Source organism: Talaromyces proteolyticus (assembly GCF_021365285.1).
Source record: "Talaromyces proteolyticus strain PMI_201 chromosome Unknown BGW36scaffold_7, whole genome shotgun sequence".
Lineage (NCBI taxonomy): Eukaryota > Fungi > Ascomycota > Eurotiomycetes > Eurotiales > Trichocomaceae > Talaromyces > Talaromyces proteolyticus.
Window position 1 is genome coordinate 121,269 of NW_025764283.1, and position 16,726 is coordinate 137,994.

Consider the following 16,726-nt stretch of genomic DNA (forward strand, 5'->3'; position numbering starts at 1 on the left):
CATAGAGTCGTCATTAGAAAAGATTTTGTTAGCCTTAATTAATGCCATTGCTTCGTCACTTCACTACCCATCTACCGTCCCATGCGAATGACACCAGCTGCTACAAGCTTTTGAATCTGGCTGCGCACTTGGGCGTTCTTCATGTGCTCTTGTAAAGCGGCCGGGTCTCCCTTGGCTTGTTGAAGGATGCTCTGCATAACGGGATCTTGGAGGATAGACATGATCTACACCAGAATAATTCATTAGTCTCAATTGCATAATAGCTCCATCAAAATCGTCACGGCAAACATCACGGCTTACCTCGGGGTCATTTTGGATTCGTTCCGCTGTTTCAGCCTCAGTCTCACCAGCGCGAGCACTGAATTGGGCTTCCAGGACCTTCTGCTGCTGTTGCTCAATTTCCCTCGCGTTCTTGCCGGTGGTGTCGTGCTCGGATGCTCCTGTGAGAGCATCAAGGGCTTTGTTGTACTCCTTCATGGCAAGGAGAGCCTGGGCTTTGCGAATGTAAGCCCGAATGAAACTGGGGTCGCGTTTCGTGGCTTCGTCACAGTCTTGCACAGCCTGGGGGAATGCCATGAGCTTGATCAGCGCAGCAGCACGATTAGAAAACCCACGAGGATCTTCGGGTGCTCGTTTTGTCATTTCGGTGAACGCATCAACAGCAGCTGGCCAGTCAGCCTCCTGGAACTTCTTCTGGCCCAATTCACGAGCCTTTTCAGCTTCTTCGGGGTTCACATAGGCGTTCTTCTCCGTGCTCAATTTGGCCTTCTCAGCAGCACGAAGCTTAGTTAGAACGTCCGCAGTACGGTGTTCGGTAAGAGACCGGTTGTAATATTCGATTGCTTGAGAGAAATCACCCAACTTCTCATACGCTGATCCGATGCGGGCAAATGACCTTATGGCAAGTCAGTAAAATACTACAAAAGTAGGTGAGAAGTCCTGCAACTCACTTGGCGATGGTCTTGAAATCGGCTCGGAGTTCACGGCCTTCTTGAACAGCTTCTTCACAAGTCTCGATGGTTCCCTTATAATCACCGCTTTCGAATTTGGCGGCACCGATGTTGTTGAGGTATGTAATATCCTTATTAAGCTCCCATGCTTTTTGATAGTGCTCAATAGCCTCTGCAAATTGCTTCTTCTTATAAAAGTCGTTGCCGATCTTCTTTTCAGCATCACCAGCTTCCTGGGCCTTTTTCTTAGCAATGGCTTCCTCATCTTCTGGCTCGGGCTCTGGCTCGGGTTCCGGTTCTTTTTTGGTCTCTGCAGGCTTTGGACGAACATCAGGCATCGGCACATCTTCTTCGACCTCGGTGGCTCCTGAAGGTCCACCGGCTGCGCCGGGTGCACCGAATTGCATGTCGATGCCGAGAAGTACGCTCATTACTTGAAGAAATCGAGGATCTCTCAGCTCTTCTCCAATACTATTTGGGTTCTCTTTCAATCGTTGCAATTTCGACATGAAATCGTGGTCTGCGAGCAAAGAAGAGGTCTTGGGGTTGCTGGCTAGTTTCTGAATGAGTTGTGGGTCGTTGAAAATACCTCCCAGTCCAGCAGTCGGGTCTCCTTGGAAGCCATCGGCTTTGGCCTCGGCATCAATAGCACGCTTAACAGCATTGAAGCTAGACTTAAACTGATCGTTGCTGGGCTCCAATTTCAATGCTTCTTCATAGGCATCATGCGCGGCCACTAGATGTAGATATTAGCCATACACAATATACCACTATTCACAAATTAGCTTACGTAAATCGCCTAGGCCACGAGCAGCGGCTCCCTTTCGGCTCCAGCCCTTTGCCCAGTCGGGCTTGATTTCGGTAGCTTTGTTAGCATCGTCGAGGGCCTTCTGATAGTCGTCGAGGGCGGCGTGCACTGCGGAACGGTTCGAATACAGAACATGATTATGCGGCTCGATGGCGATAGCCTCTGTAAATTTATTGCTTCACAGTCTGTTAGCACCTAAGTGGTAGTATATTGCGGACTGGGAATCCAAATACTTACATAGCGGTAGCATAGTCTTTTGCAGAGAAGGCTTTATTGCCCTCGGCCTTCAGAGCGTCGGCCATTTTTTAGGTAGTGCTTGATAGTGTTGGCAGAATGCTGTAGATGGGGTTGTGTGGGATGCACTGGGAAGGTGGTGCTGCGCCGGGAAAGCTACGGCACTTAAGATCGTTGACGATGGAGGCTGGAGCTTCTGGAAATTTCGAGCTTTACAAGATCCGCCGCAGCTTGGGCGGGGGACCGAAGTTTGCCTCAGCCCTCAGGCAGCCACACCACTGTCCGCGCTAATATGAATTTAGCACGCGCTTCCGCTGAATGACTCCAACAAGAAAAGAAATATTCGACCAGAAAATAATTATCCCAGTGTGCTTCGTCTTTGTCTCGCTGCAGGATCTTGACACCTTTGGATGATGCTCCACCCTTCTGCGAATTTACCATGAAACGCTGCAGAGCCCTCGGATGATCGAGAAGACTAACTTCCCACTCACAAACATCTCGCTTTCGCCTTCACCATGGCTGCCGCAGGGAACGTCGAGGACATAGCCTCGCAAATCTATGCCAAGTGTCGTGACCAATTCTCGGCCAGCCAGCTGCTATACCAGCGGGATATCTTAGGCCTAGGCCTAGTTCCAAACAAGAGCTTGGAAATTCTCTTGCAATGCACCCAGCACTTGGTTGACCAAAACCTTTTTCGAGTTTACCAAGATGGTGATAATCGCCTGGCCTGGAAGGTCATTGCTCGCGAAGATGCTGAAAAGTAGGTTGGCGATACTATCAATAAACGAGAGCAAAGTCTAACCATATGTTATCTGTAGAATACAAAGTCTTAACGACAACGAAAGACTGGTGTACAATGCCATCCACTCAACAGGACGGAACGGTATCTGGATTCGAGCTCTAGGGAAACGGACAGACCTGCACAAGTCAAGTTTAGACAAGGCTCTCAAAGCTTTGGAGGGAAAAAATTTCATCAAGTCGATCCACAATGTCAAACAACCGGGCAAAAAGGTGTACATGCTTGCTGGCCTCAAACCGGCCGAGGATGTCACTGGAGGAGCTTGGTTCACCGATGGAGTTCTGGACGCAGAGTTCATTGGCGTTCTATCGGAATACATCGAAGACTGGGTCAGTAAGAGGAGTTGGTACGAGGTTCCATCTCCCAGAAATAACAGCAAGCGACAAAAGCTCAACCACGGCGAAAATACCAAAACGGAGATTGAAAAAACGTATTTTCCTTATCCAGCTGATTATCAATACTATCCAAAGGCCCAGGATATTACAGCTGAAGTGAATAAAACTGGCATTACGCCAGTCAGACTAGACGAAGGCAGTATTGAGCAGCTTCTGCGTATGATGTGCTTTGATGGCAGGCTGATTGCCCTGAATGATTATCAAAATTACAAATCTATGAGGCGCCCAGATGCTGTTGCAGAGGCACGTTCAATGGCATCCAAAACAGACCGTCCACTGGAGACACAGCAGAAGGCCTGGTTAGGGAACAATGGTATGACTGAGGCACCCTGTGGGCAATGCCCAGTTTTTAGACTGTGCCAGCCTGGCGGCAGTGTGAGTCCCGAAAATTGCGAGTATTTCGACGAATGGTTTAAGAAAGCGTTCACATTCTAAATTTGGAATACCGTTTTAAATGCTGTTCAGAACAGCGCCATTTTCTTCTTGTTTATGGCAAAAGTGGTCTTTAGCCTCACATAGCGACGGAGTTTCTTTCCAATGAAAAAAGGGTGCATTTTAAGGGGGGTTTCTAGATACGCTCGAATACTTGATAAATTTGTATTTATATCTTCAGGTATTTTTTGAAACCAGACATCTGAAGACTTTCATTGCAAGAATTGCCGGGATGTAATAATATCATATATAAAAGTCGTTAAAAATCTGTAACATACAGTCACGTCCAATATTGTCCCGGCTGGGATATGTGTCATTTTCCCAACGTCTGTCTGCATTCGACACAATACCATGTTCCCAATGGCTCCCTAGTCAGCCCGACACACTTCCAGTGGAACCACTCGTAAGGACAATTATCGTTATCACAAGCTACCATGTCCCCATGGCTAACACTTCGGCAAGTGCAGTATACCTTAGTATCTTCACCTCCCTCGTCTTCTTCATCTTCCATTTCGTCGTCAGAATCAAGACTTAGACCATGTGCGTGGCGACGCGAAACGCTAGCGTTTTCAGACTCAGAACCGTCGGCACTGCTGAGCATAGACTCGTCATCCTCTTCATCCCCACCGCCAGCAGAAGGCGACTGCTTATTGCCGAGTTTGACTCTTACTCCGACGCTGGATGACCGTTTCACTAGCTTGCCATTGCTGCTGGATTTGATCTTCTTGACTTGCTGATGTGGTGCAATCTTCTTCGTAGCCGCTTTCTTGGTCACGCCACCCGTACGAGGCCCAGCACTACCCGCACGGCTTGCAGCAGGCGTACCGGCCTTTGGCGTTCCTGGGCCCAAGGATGATTGGCGAAGGTTTGAAGGTGCTGCGGGAAGTGTGCCGAGAGACGCATTCAAACGCCTTCGTTTGCTATCGACGGCGCCGGCGGATGACTCGCGATGTCTCTGCTGGAGATGCAGAGCCGCTGCAGTCGGTGTGGATGGGGCCGAGTTACGGCTTGGTGTTTGGGTGGCTAGAGGGTTTGCGGAAGGAGCGCGAGAGCTGGATTGGTTGATTCGTTGCGCAACGGCAAGAGGCGTAATCGCATTGCCAGATGTTGGATTAAGAGGTGTGTAGGATGTGCTCGGAGTTTCACTCGAGGTATGCTCGTGCAAAAACGCGGCAGGAAGATCGCCATATTGGATCTTATTGTCAAAGAGCGATGGGAGTGGCGGGTCATTAGACAGTATTCCGTCGCTTACGAGATCGCGGATCTTGAAGTCAAGCTTTTTGATTTGACGATCGAGTAGAACGCATGCTTTTTCGCTAAGCTGAATCTTTTCGTCTTGTAGGGTTTGGCATCGGTCCAGATTCTGCAGGATTGTTTTACTGTACTGTTCCTCTTTCGGGTTGGGTGCGAGACTGCCGTTGAGTTTGATGAATTTCTGAATGCTGTTGTCGCGGGAATTAATCGTTGTGCGACACTCTTGAATGACTCTATCCTTTGCTTGAACCTCTTCCATCAAATGCGTGATTTCTGCAGGCAGATTTGCAACTGTTCAATTATTGTTAGTCAAGGCCATTGCGAAAGACGGTTACGTCTCACCATCGTGAACGAACTGTTCGAGGACAGTGGCGCAATCTTCTGAGCTCATATCGCTATTTCTTTGGTTTCTCAGACAAACAGAAAGATGCGCCTTTGTTTGTTCTTCCTGTTTGCTGGCTGGCTGGTTTGATCTCGATGTGAATGTAGCTTCGGGATGCGGAGGCGTTTAGAAGAAGTGGCTAATTCGATCACGTGATATATGTGGCGCAACGGATTCAAGGTTACTTTAAGACAAAAAGAAAACAGCATAATATTGGACTGTAATTCGATATGTGAATAGACTAGTATTTTGGAGTAACTCAGAGAAATATGTTCATGTATTTCAACCATGTTGGTATATTGCGCTCCCATATCAAGCCCAATAAGTCTATATGCATCTACGTCATACATTATTTAAGCAGCAAATTCATGGGATACAACAATAAATTCGATATCCCCGCCTCAACGATAATCACATCCTTACTAGCAGAAGCTCATAGAGTCCAAAAATTGATCTTTTATATGTGACTAAGGCATGATACCCAGAAGCCCCAACATTCTGTTCCCAATACGCGGGGGAACACAACTGTACTACGCGGATGTCCCCGCAGAGTAGCCGCGTAATTCAATTAATATGTCAATTGAGCCTTCTTCCTGTACAGCTCACACAACAAGGCCCTTTTTCTAGGCAGACGGGCCCACTATCATCCAATATCTCATATCGCTGCATAGTCGATATTGACGGTACTGAGTGAGCTGGTGAATGATATCTGCGACGATGAATTCAGGCGCTACTTCTTCCATCCCGGAGGGAATTTCCTCCCTCCTCGATACAGACTTGTATAAGATTACAATGCAATGCGCTGTCCTAAAGTATTTCCCACAAGTTGGTGAGTTTTGGCATAGCCGTACCCTGAGTAAAACCTAACTGGCGCTGTCAGATGTGACCTATGGCTTTACAAATCGGACTCCAGATATGAAGCTATCGCGAGCTGCATACAAATGGTTATCAGAACAAATCCACCGTGAGAAATAAAGCTTTTGAATCCCTCATCTAGATCAGAGGCTTATGTATATGCATGATCAGGCCTAGGAAATGTCACAGTGAAACCCGACGAGATCGACTTCCTGAAAAAGTTCTGTCCGTACCTTAGCGACGCATACCTCCAATACCTCCGGGATTTCCACCTAAAGCCTGCCGAACAAGTGCAAATAAAATTTACGCCGACAAAAGATACAGGCAGTGACAATGACTTGGGCGTCCTTGAATATCTCATCAAGGGTCTGTGGGTGGAAACTATACTGTACGAAATCCCGCTCCTTGCGCTTACCAGCGAGGCGTATTTTAAATTCTGCGACCGGGATTGGGATCATGACGGCCAAGAGGAGAACACCTATAAGAAGGGACTCGCTTTATTGGAGAATGGTTGTGTGTTCTCCGAATTTGGGTCTCGACGAAGAAGAGATTACCATACACATGACCTAGTGATGCGGGGGTTATGCCGAGCTGCGTCTGATGCGAAGGAAGCAAAGGGCAAGTTTTCTGGCACCAGCAACGTGCATTTTGCTATGAAATATGGTGTAAACCCTGTGGGCACAGTCGCTCACGAATGGTACATGGGTATTGCCGCCTTCACAAATGACTATGAGAATGCAAACGAACTAGGCCTTCGCTACTGGCTTGGTTGTTTCGGGGAAGGGGTTTGTTATTTCTCCTGGTATCAGTCCTGAAAGCAAGCTGACTCCTCTCAGGTTCTGGGCATCGCTCTCACAGACACATTTGGAACGCCTGCGTTCCTTGATGCCTTCAGTCAGCCCCTACCAGACTTCACCACTCCTGAAGTCGGCATCAATGCAACACTTCCATCAAGCCGTGCAACTACGGTCGGCTCAACTCCACAAAGCTTAGCAAGCACAAAGCCACCGATCCAAGCGCCGACACAGGATGGTGTAAGCAAAAACCCTAAAACATATGCGCAGGTCTTCCAAGGCATTCGGCAGGACTCTGGTGATCCACAGAACTTTGTGAAGCTGGCCCGCGAGTTCTATGACAATCAAGGTATCACGGACAAAAAAGTCATCGTCTTTTCCGATGCCTTGAAGGTTGATACGTGCCTCCGATACAAGGCCATCGCCGAGGAAGCAGGATTTCAACCAACCTTTGGAGTTGGTACCTATTTCACGAGTAAGCATCTCGCTTCCAAGTTGCTATATTATTGTTCTAATAAATATCTAGACGATTTCAATAAGAAATCCGACGGCAAAAAATCCGTGCCACTGAACATCGTTATCAAAATCGCATCTGCTGGAGGCCGTCCAGCAGTCAAGCTCAGCGACAATCTCGGCAAGAACACGGGTGACAAGGCTCTTGTTCAGGAAGTAAAGCGGAGGCTTGGATATGTAGAAAACGTTTGGGAGGAAGGCAACGAGGCCTCCCGATGGGGCAAGAAAGGCGACTAACGAAAACGAAAAATATATTATCGCTTGCTTAGACTTTCGACACATGTCTTATGCACGTTTATGATATCTCATTAATACCTGACACTGCAACAATCGCTCGAAAAACTAGACGGGTATTGCTATTCATACAGTTTGTGTGGCGTGATAGCGAAATAGAATCCAATAGAACTATATCATTGCAAGATTTATGAAAATCCTAAATCCTTCTCCAAATCCCCCGTAATAACTTCTCTTCTTAGTGGTGAAGTATACAGTTGATGAGGTTCAAACAAAGATATAAACTCGGGTGACACATCCATACCATCATCGAAAGGCTCATTCGCAATAGCCTCTGGCAGGGAAAAAACCTGGCTGCTGCCTCGTTGATGAGGCTCAAGGCTGTTTCTCCCATCGTCCGAATCCACAATCCATTCTTTAAATATATCCCGATTCCAACTTCCAGAAGGGGTCATTTGAGGTATAATTTGCTGCCCATCCTCTATGGGGAAAGATGACGACAGGTCAGCGTCCTCCAAGCCGTCCTCATCAAGTTCAACAACAATCCTATTATTATTCGACAAATTATTTCGACCTGATTCATAATTATTAGCCAGATCTGGGATACTGTTTGCCATGACAAGGACAGAGTTTTGATTCGAGGCCTGCCCGTATTGTATCTGTGCAGCCTTTTGCAGACAGGCAGTCTCGTAGTCTGCGGCAGGATAGATATCCTTCAGACCATTGAGCACGTCAACGCACTGGCGGAAGTTCCATGCGCTTTCGTCGCGAACATTTTGATTTGTCGAGGTCAAGTTTGTCAAATGCACCACAGCCGCGGGTGTGACGACAGTTAGACTCGATGCAGGCAGAAACTTTGTCAGACCAAGGCGATTGAGTCCATGTACAATACCTGCTGTATCCAATGCGGCGTCTCGCATCTTCTGTCTTGCTGTATTAAGCATTTTTGTCGCCGACTTCGCGGTAGAAAAGGAGGCTCGTGGTCGGTATAAGGCAGTGCATGTGGCGTGATATATCATTCGCAGCATTGACGAATGAAGGAGAAGAACATTTTCTCCGTCCCCAAGCTGCAGTCCCGGAGATGACCTGAAAGTAGCTTCCCTTGGCAGATTGCTTACCCAGGCATCCAGTTTTTGGCTGCAGCGCTCGAGTTCTGCATCTGAAGCTTGTCGAGGAACCAGTGTGACTGTTGTTTTCTCGGCTGCCCCAAAGGCACAATTCGAAGGAACGTATTGTGCAGAGAGCACTCTTCCTAAACATTGGCATAATTTGACTTTCTCGATGAACATTATCGCTAAACGTTTCTGGTGTGATATATCTCCTATATGTTCACAACCAAGCATTCTGGTTACGGCAGGAGGGAATGGTTTAAGTTTAAAATCAGTGATCCGCAAGAGTGGCACGTCGCAGATACCCTCATTTATTTGAGTCGGCCGTCTCAAAGCCAATGCCACTAATCGATCACGAGAATAGAGGCACCACCAAAGCCGTATCCGTAATCTTTGCATATCTGGATGTATATCTGATTTTGTCGGATCACGGTTTAGGCCGATTGACTGTGCTTGGGTGTTGCACACTCCGACCCAATACCAAATATCCTTTTGCAACCCGCGGTCTCTCTCATGATGGTAAGTCAAAAGCAGAAGGCCCTGAAGAATCGCAATACGGTTGTCCTCGTAATCAAACGAAAATAGTAACTAGAATCCGATTAGTAGAGAACATGATTAATAGAAAACAAGTATACTGACCCTTGCCCTCGTAGAAAATGCCTTCCGAGCCTCTCTCCTATTTGCGAACCCAGCAGCCTTCAGATGCTCTATATCCACGAACGCTGTTCCTGCGAACATGACCGCTTGGAAAAGGAAAAGACTGATCTTGACATTGACATCATTTTCTGCAATAGCTTGCAGAAAACTGTGTAGGTCCAGAAAGGGCATAAAATTATAGACCCATTGCACATATGCGCGCAACAGCTCGTTTCGAAGAGGACGATCAGGTATGGTGAGGGCTCCCTTTGACCTAAGATAATCAACATCTTCGGGGGATATATGAGACGGGATAGGCTTCAAAAAGCGCGTTGAGGCTTCTTCATCCAGCTCCTCCAGCATTGGGATGAATCCCGGGTCAATGAGCTCCTGCACAGCGCTGACCATGTTAGCCAATGGCAGTGACAGAGGGACTGCTTTGTCTCCCATGAGACGCCATGACGAGTCGCGGTGATTGCTGTTGTGCCGGGAAATCTTGCGCGCTGGCAGCGGAGTTGATGCTAATTCTTCTTCAGGGGTGTGAAACAGTAGGTCGAGATCGAAGACACCGGCGGACTCTCCTGCGACAGGATCGAAGTCGGACAACTTTCGTTTCAGAGACATCGTCAGGCTTTTGACACAGGCTACAAGTGAAGGAGACAAGAAATGCAGGTGGCACACGCTCGCAGGATATCACAACATTATAGACGAGTCACGAAGGGAACTGGAACTCGACTGCATCGAGTTTCATAATGCAAGTGTGGTTGCAGTCCGGGGTAAAGCGCAAGGCATTAGCCCGACCCCGCTCGTGCTGGCTAATAGGAATGGGGCCCCCGGTTCCAGGCCAGTAGTATAGCTTAATCGATAGCACATCAATGCCCATACTAATATTGATTCATCACAATCAATATTAATATTAATATTGGCTGGCTAGTCTTACACATGGGTTGACTTCATCTGTGGCTGTCATGCCTCGTCACATGACTTGGCCTTGTCCTATTTGAATCGATTGATTGTTCTCAAGAACAACAAAGCAGCGCAGTCTGACTGCTGCTGCTTAATGGCAATCTGCATTGTCTCGTAGCCATCATGTTAACTACGTACATCTGCATATTCCCCACGTGGAAAGTAGCACGGTTCCCACTTGTATCCGTACGCCGTACACGTTGGAGCCTATCTAGGCGGAATTGTTGTTGGACGCTGCTCGTATTCAAAGATCGCATCTTCTACAAGCCCAGCCGAACACGGTTCGTGAAAGGAGGCCCTTGAAAGCGTGCATTGCCTTGCAATATGTACACGAGCGTGGGGCATTCCGGATGGACCGGCGATGCGTCGGGAGGCGCTGCTTTGGGAAGTGTAGAGCCCAGCTCTCACGTCACTGGCCGAGGCTGCATGTCTGCATTGGTCGTGCAAGCCACACAATGGTTTGATAGGGTATATAGCTGATACCATGGTTAGGGTTAGTTACTATCGCAGTAGTAGCTGGCTCAACAGACGTAGTCTACCGCACTAACCGCAGTGCAGAGTCACTCAGCTCGCCCAGGTTGATAAATTCATCGTGAATATGATTTAGTGATAGATAATATATCGAACATTGATGGCACTAAATAATAATGATGATAATAATAATAAACAGAGGTGTAATAGCGTAATGGTGTATAGTCTAATAGGTGGAATAGGAGGACAAAGAGTGGGCAGGTGGGGCAGCGCTAGACAGTAGTCGCAGGCTGTGCTCCTGCCTCCTGAGAGGGCCGCAGCGGTGTCAATCTGTCGGAGCCTGAGGCAGTCATATTGCTGACTACGGAGAACCGTCGTACTAAGCCTTCCCCTAGCCGCCACCAACGGATTCCTGTCGCCTCCAGCAGCCGCTGCCACCTCTGCCAACTACCACTGCCTCCAGTCAGTCTCTCGTTTCTCTCCTACCTGTCCACTGCTGCCTTGGCCCGCCTCTTCCCATCTGCCACTCCAGTCACCCTTTGACTATTATTGTACACCTTTACTTTGTATATCCTCCCGTCGAATCGTCCTCCCCTTGTGTCAATTGGGAAACGCGTCGTGTCCTCCGTCGTCGCTCGGTCGCTGTCACCTCCTTGCATACATACTTTTCTCAGCCGCACCAGTTTCTGTGCGCGACCACCCGAAGATTGAGTCATCATCAAGCATAGTGATACGATAGTCTGCCGAGATGAGTGTGAGTCTTGCCATCCATGATAGATGTCGCTGCTTGTTAGGGAACTCGACTATTCAATGCATGCGTTAGCCAACTACGAGTAAAAACCAATCCTCTGACTGATTGCTCATGACTTAGTACTCGAACTACGGAAACCAACAGGGCGGTGGCTACGGCCAGTATGACCCTTATGAACAGCAGAGCAATCCCTACCAACAGCAGCCACAGCAGCCGCCGCAGCAGCCTGGCTACGGTGCCCCGGCTCCGGCCCGTTATGGCGATGTTGAACAGGGCAACGGTGGCTATGGTAAGTTTTGTCTGTATTAGTGACGCGGGTCGCGTTATATGCATTTGGAGACTGACGCCATGTCCGCAGAAATGGGAACAGTGAACAACACAACCAACATCCTCAACAAATGCAAAGAGATCAACGAGGGTATTCAGGAGCTCCGAACGAAGAGAGAGGGTCGACTTGCGCAGGCGCAGCATGAACTCCTTGACTCCAGCACCGGCAAGGAGGACAAAGCCGCCCGCCAGAACTTGGACTATGTCGAAGACGACATAAACAACACTTTCCGCTACCTCCGTGACCTTTTGAAGAAGATCAAGCAAACCCCAGGCTCCGGCGACTCTCGCGTCCAGACCCAGATTGATGTGACCAGCCGCAATCTTCGCAAGGAAATCGAGTCCTACCAGAAGGCACAGTCGGAATTCCAAAAACGTCTTCAAGAACAAGTGCGCCGACGGTACGAGATTGCCAACCCTGACGCAACTCCCGACCAAGTCGACCAGGGAGTTCAAAGTGTGCTTTTGGGACAGGAGCAGAGCTTCCAGGTAAATGAAATTTCTACGACTCGTGCGATATCGAGTTCTAACTTTTGCGTTAGTCTACTGGGCTGCGAACTCGTCAAGCAAACGATGCCAGACAGGCTGCTCTTGAGCGCTCCACTGCTATCCGAAAGATCGAGCAAGATATGATTGAGCTCGCCCGCATGTACCAGGAGGTTGCCGAATTGGTCCAACAGCAAGAACCTGCGGTCGAACAAATCAACGCTGGCGCTCATGATGTCGTAGAGAATGTCGACAATGCCAACAAGCAAATCGACAGCGCCATCGTTAGCGCGAGAAATGCCCGGAAATGGAAGTGGTATATCCTGCTTGCAGTTAGTAAGTATAAAGATTAACTCCATATTCATCTTAATGATAATGGCTAACTCTTCACAGTTATCATCATTATTATTGTCGTCGTTGTCGCCGTCGTTGTCACGCGTAAGTAACAAGTGGACGTGATAACAATCGCCCAGCAATCGATTTGCAGAAGCATAACACCGAGACAAGAGCAGAGTAGCGGCTTAGTCCTCTTATTACTTGTCTTCAGGTTATGTGATGTTACAATACTATTCACGTCTCGTTCCGCTTGCTTTCGCTGCTTCCGATTCCCCAACTGTAGTCTCCCGTGTACGCTCGTGTTTTCTTGTGTCGACTTCAAAAGTCTTGTGCATGGCGTTGATTCAAATGCCTCTTCCGTTCTATCCCCTTTCGACAACCCATTTTGGTCCTTCAATGGCAACCTAATCGCACTGCTATTGTACATATTAGACTATGCTTCTCCAGTCCTTTTGGCGCTAGATACTATTAATCGCAAATTGTCTTGAATACGTAACACAACGGTCCAGTATCTTGTATTATATATATGGTAGTAATATTTGCATTTATTGTGTTTGGTTTTCTCTCTCGGCTTGCTTTTGTTCCTCTTCTAGCGTCCGTGTTCGCAATTGCAGCGCATGGATTCCACCCTCTCGACTCATCTCGTCCTTGAACAAGGCATACACCATGCGGTGTCGAGCAGGCTGTGGTTTTGATTGGAATTCTTTGGAGGTTATCGTGACACTATACGAAGAAGAAATATTCAGTCATATGTAGAAAGATGCTCGGTAGACATCGGAAGCGTACTGGAAATGCGTTTCTTTGGAGGTGCTTCCTTGCATAGACACATGGTGAGCATGGAGATGCGAATCATTGCGTATGATCAGCGTAGACGGGGTGAATGCAGCAACAAGCTAGAACACAATCACACAACCCGTATCAGCAAGCTGCTAAAGAAGAAAACGACGTGCGAAGAGAAGCTTACCTTGTCTCGCATGACATCCTCTATTGGCGTTGGAGAGGTGTATGTAGTTGCCATTCTGAATCCGGGCTTGGTCGCAAGAATGCGCCTTTCAGCAAGCCGGGCGATATTCAAGAACATGAGATCCTTGTGAGCTTCCACAAATTAGACCAGTCGTCGATTGACTGCGGAGAGAGGAAGAGGTGACTTGCTTCCTCCGGCTGGCGATTTGCGGCTCATTCCGAAGGCTTGGCTAGTTCGAGGACCAATCAGCACTCCCGGCGTCATCGATCAACCATCTTCGACAACCCGACATTTTATACATTCCCGATCCAAGAAACAGTACGCGTCAATCATAGCATGTGCTTTGATGGCCGACGACTCAACAGATGCTTTCTCGTCAGTGGCTGTCAGCCTGCAAACAAGGCGGTGGCAGTGGCCTATTATTCCAACCATGGCGGAGGTTTTCAATCTTTCGTAAGACCGCTGGCTACTACCAAGCGCCATCATGCATTCGAGCGCTCTCGTCACTTCCTAATTCAAAAATATTTCAGGCTCTTCAGTCTCACAATCCTTCAAACTTGGCTGTGGTACACAGTAAATCAGGCCGTGCTTTTACATACAGCAATCTCCTGAGTGATGTGGCACGCTCCAAGGAGTTACTTGAGTATGAAAGCGGTTCGCTATCAGGCCATAGAATTGCGTTTCTAGCAGAAAATAGCTATGACTACGTGGGTAATTATTTCTCTGACTCTGAATTTTCAACTGCAGAGACTGATATACGGCTACAGTGATGCTCTTGTCCATTTTAGCCACTGATGCTATCGCACTGCCGCTCTCTCCGGCATTTCCGCTTGCTGAGCTTAAATATATTCTAGATAACTCAGAGACCAAGGTTTTACTTGCAACTGAGCAATATGCAAGCAAGACTCGAGAGCTTGTAACTGCCGGCCTTGAATTCAACCCGAAAGTTCATATATCCTATAAGATCATGCAGGGATCAGCTCTTTCTCAACCCATAGCACTCCAAGATACTAAGCGCTCAAATGGCGGTCTCATGTTGTATACATCGGGTACTACAAATCGACCGGTAAGAAATTACATCCTATGTTTAAATATAAAGTTAAGTTATAACTTCTGTAGAAAGGGGTACTTCTTCCACTATCTGCGTTGGAAGCACAAGCTCAATCGTTGATTGAGGCATGGAAATATTCTTCACAAGACTATCTTTTGCATGTTCTTCCACTTCATCATATACACGGCACAGTCAATGCAGTTATAACACCTATCCTCGCTGGCTCAGCTATCGAGTTCATGTATCCATTCAACCCAACAACAGTGTGGCATCGACTTGCTAGACCTTTTCTAGAAAAGAGCAGCACGGAGTCTAAGAAGAAAATTACGTTCTTAACTGCCGTTCCCACCCTCTGGACCCGATTAATGGAAACCATATCGGATTTGAAACCCGAAGTCCAGACTGCAGCCAAACAAGCGATTTCCTACGAAAACCTACGACTGAATATATCTGGGTCGGCGGCACTTCCGGCCCCTACGAAGAAAGCTTGGACCGAGCTAAGTCATGGAAACGTTCTTCTAGAGCGCTACGGTATGACGGAGGTCGGCATGGCTATCAGCTGTGGCCTAGACCCAGTAGACCGAGTAGATGGTAGCGTGGGGTGGCCGTTACCTTCAGTCGAAGTGAGACTTTGGGATGTGGACAAAAATGAAGTCATTCAGTCTGGCGAAGAGACTGACGCAGACGGCCGCGAAAGGGTTGGCGAGATCCAACTGCGAGGTCCCACAATCTTTCGTGAATACTTTCGAAACCATCAGGCTACAATCGAGTCATTTGTTGATAATAACGACGGAAAAGGCCGTTGGTTCCGCACAGGAGATGTCGCTGTGCGAAGAGAAGTGGCAGGCTCTGGTACAGGAGTCAGTGGTGAGTGGGCTAAAGGGCCCATGTACTTCATCCAAGGCCGGTTGAGTGTCGACATTATCAAGACAGGGGGTGAAAAAGTGAGTGCGCTCGAGGTTGAGCGGGAGTTATTATCGCTGTGGGTATTATCCATGCCATTTCTTGATCGTTGATCACAAGCTAATGTTATGTATATGACGGTTTAGACCTGAAATCGCAGAGGCTGCCGTGGTTGGTTTACCGTCCGAGAAATGGGGACAAAAGGTGGCTGCTGTGGTCGTCCTCAACAAGGCAACAGCTCAAGATGCTGGCCGTGCAGGCAAGCCATGGGGTATGATGGATATGCGGCGGGCGTTGAAAGGCCATCTCGCAATGCATAAGCTGCCTCAGGAATTGAGAATCTTGCCCAAGGCGATTCCGCGTAATGCCATGGGGAAGGGTAAGTTTCATTACATCGTTGATAAAAGTGAGACATCTACTAATAGTTTCCGCTGGGTTAGTTAATAAAAAGCAGCTCGTGAAAGAGTTTTTTTGCCGCTAAGAGCGCGAAGTAAGACCCTGATAACAGTCTTATTGTGTACTACTAAAGCATGCATCATTTTGTGTTCTAATTGTATAGTAATGCATTCTAGAGGGTAATTACTACAGCACCAAATCCATAAAGGCTCATCGTTGTCTTGTCTCAAAGAAGAGTCTTGTCCTATAGAAGATTGTTGACTTAAGGTCTTTTCGAAGGAAAGGACTTGGCAAGTAAGTACAGCATCAGGGGCAAGAAAAGCGCAAGAAGAGGAATTGTTTCAACTCTATGCTATATCCAAGTCCAAGCCATATCAATGCATGCCTTGCATTCAATCCTGAGACGAGGAGGTTGAGTAAGGTCGACTGAAAGGCGCAGACAGCACTGTCAGGGGCTACAAGCGAGGCGTGCTAGACAGGTCGAACGAAGGAATAAATACAGACAGCATCGAGTCTGCTCCTCACATATGCGGCGATCAGTGTACGCAAACCTGAAGAATCCTTGACGAAGCCTGCAGAACTAGAATTATATAGCTAATGCAGGCAATCGTGGTTAATCTGGCTAGGCACGATTGAAACATCCCAATAGCCTCCCAATATAGAAGCTTCCTTGCAGAAAG

At 47.9% G+C, this 16,726-nt stretch overlaps 8 protein-coding genes across 8 annotated transcripts; 4 read left to right on the plus strand and 4 right to left on the minus strand.

The window, feature by feature from the left end:
* Window positions 1-71: 71 nt before the first annotated feature.
* On the minus strand, window positions 72-2,060 carry BGW36DRAFT_427968 (putative heat shock protein; the record flags this gene model as incomplete). Its single annotated transcript, XM_046220481.1, has 5 exons — window positions 72-224; window positions 301-895; window positions 951-1,686; window positions 1,741-1,934; window positions 1,996-2,060. The coding sequence occupies 5 exons, from the start codon at window positions 2,058-2,060 to the stop codon at window positions 72-74; spliced, it is 1,743 nt and encodes a 580-aa protein (XP_046070873.1).
* Window positions 2,061-2,507: 447 nt separating this feature from the next.
* On the plus strand, window positions 2,508-3,621 carry BGW36DRAFT_397596 (putative DNA-directed RNA polymerase III subunit Rpc34; the record flags this gene model as incomplete). The annotated part of the gene is made up of 2 exons (XM_046218318.1): window positions 2,508-2,752; window positions 2,811-3,621. 2 exons carry the CDS (start codon window positions 2,508-2,510, stop codon window positions 3,619-3,621), a joined length of 1,056 nt encoding a protein of 351 aa, XP_046070874.1.
* A 310-nt stretch (window positions 3,622-3,931) lies between these two features.
* BGW36DRAFT_427970 (inhibitor of growth proteins N-terminal histone-binding-domain-containing protein) lies at window positions 3,932-5,263 on the minus strand (the record flags this gene model as incomplete). The annotated part of the gene is made up of 2 exons (XM_046220482.1): window positions 3,932-5,163; window positions 5,215-5,263. 2 exons carry the CDS (start codon window positions 5,261-5,263, stop codon window positions 3,932-3,934), a joined length of 1,281 nt encoding a protein of 426 aa, XP_046070875.1.
* Window positions 5,264-5,971: 708 nt separating this feature from the next.
* Window positions 5,972-7,653, plus strand: BGW36DRAFT_427971 (nicotinate phosphoribosyltransferase; the record flags this gene model as incomplete). The annotated part of the gene is made up of 5 exons (XM_046220483.1): window positions 5,972-6,083; window positions 6,135-6,218; window positions 6,281-6,894; window positions 6,946-7,378; window positions 7,430-7,653. The coding sequence occupies 5 exons, from the start codon at window positions 5,972-5,974 to the stop codon at window positions 7,651-7,653; spliced, it is 1,467 nt and encodes a 488-aa protein (XP_046070876.1).
* A 185-nt stretch (window positions 7,654-7,838) lies between these two features.
* BGW36DRAFT_359805 (fungal-specific transcription factor domain-containing protein) lies at window positions 7,839-10,019 on the minus strand (the record flags this gene model as incomplete). The annotated part of the gene is made up of 2 exons (XM_046214116.1): window positions 7,839-9,347; window positions 9,399-10,019. The coding sequence occupies 2 exons, from the start codon at window positions 10,017-10,019 to the stop codon at window positions 7,839-7,841; spliced, it is 2,130 nt and encodes a 709-aa protein (XP_046070877.1).
* A 1,215-nt stretch (window positions 10,020-11,234) lies between these two features.
* BGW36DRAFT_379919 (SNARE domain protein) lies at window positions 11,235-13,234 on the plus strand. Its single transcript, XM_046216270.1, has 4 exons — window positions 11,235-11,586; window positions 11,704-11,872; window positions 11,942-12,399; window positions 12,453-13,234. Exons 1-4 carry the CDS (start codon window positions 11,581-11,583, stop codon window positions 12,747-12,749), a joined length of 930 nt encoding a protein of 309 aa, XP_046070878.1. The 5' UTR covers window positions 11,235-11,580; the 3' UTR covers window positions 12,750-13,234.
* Window positions 13,235-13,277: 43 nt separating this feature from the next.
* On the minus strand, window positions 13,278-13,750 carry BGW36DRAFT_397601 (bola domain protein; the record flags this gene model as incomplete). Its single annotated transcript, XM_046218319.1, has 3 exons — window positions 13,278-13,455; window positions 13,519-13,625; window positions 13,697-13,750. The coding sequence occupies 3 exons, from the start codon at window positions 13,748-13,750 to the stop codon at window positions 13,278-13,280; spliced, it is 339 nt and encodes a 112-aa protein (XP_046070879.1).
* Window positions 13,751-14,061: 311 nt separating this feature from the next.
* Window positions 14,062-16,131, plus strand: BGW36DRAFT_298429 (putative AMP-binding enzyme; the record flags this gene model as incomplete). Its single annotated transcript, XM_046211431.1, has 5 exons — window positions 14,062-14,407; window positions 14,464-14,762; window positions 14,816-15,729; window positions 15,797-16,029; window positions 16,091-16,131. 5 exons carry the CDS (start codon window positions 14,062-14,064, stop codon window positions 16,129-16,131), a joined length of 1,833 nt encoding a protein of 610 aa, XP_046070880.1.
* Window positions 16,132-16,726: the final 595 nt, after the last annotated feature.

Coding starts and splice junctions, on each gene's coding strand:
- BGW36DRAFT_379919 (XM_046216270.1), top strand. Junction 11,873..11,941: donor ACAGGGCAACGGTGGCTATG/GTAAGTTTTGTC, acceptor CCATGTCCGCAG/AAATGGGAACAGTGAACAAC. Junction 12,400..12,452: donor GACAGGAGCAGAGCTTCCAG/GTAAATGAAATT, acceptor CTTTTGCGTTAG/TCTACTGGGCTGCGAACTCG.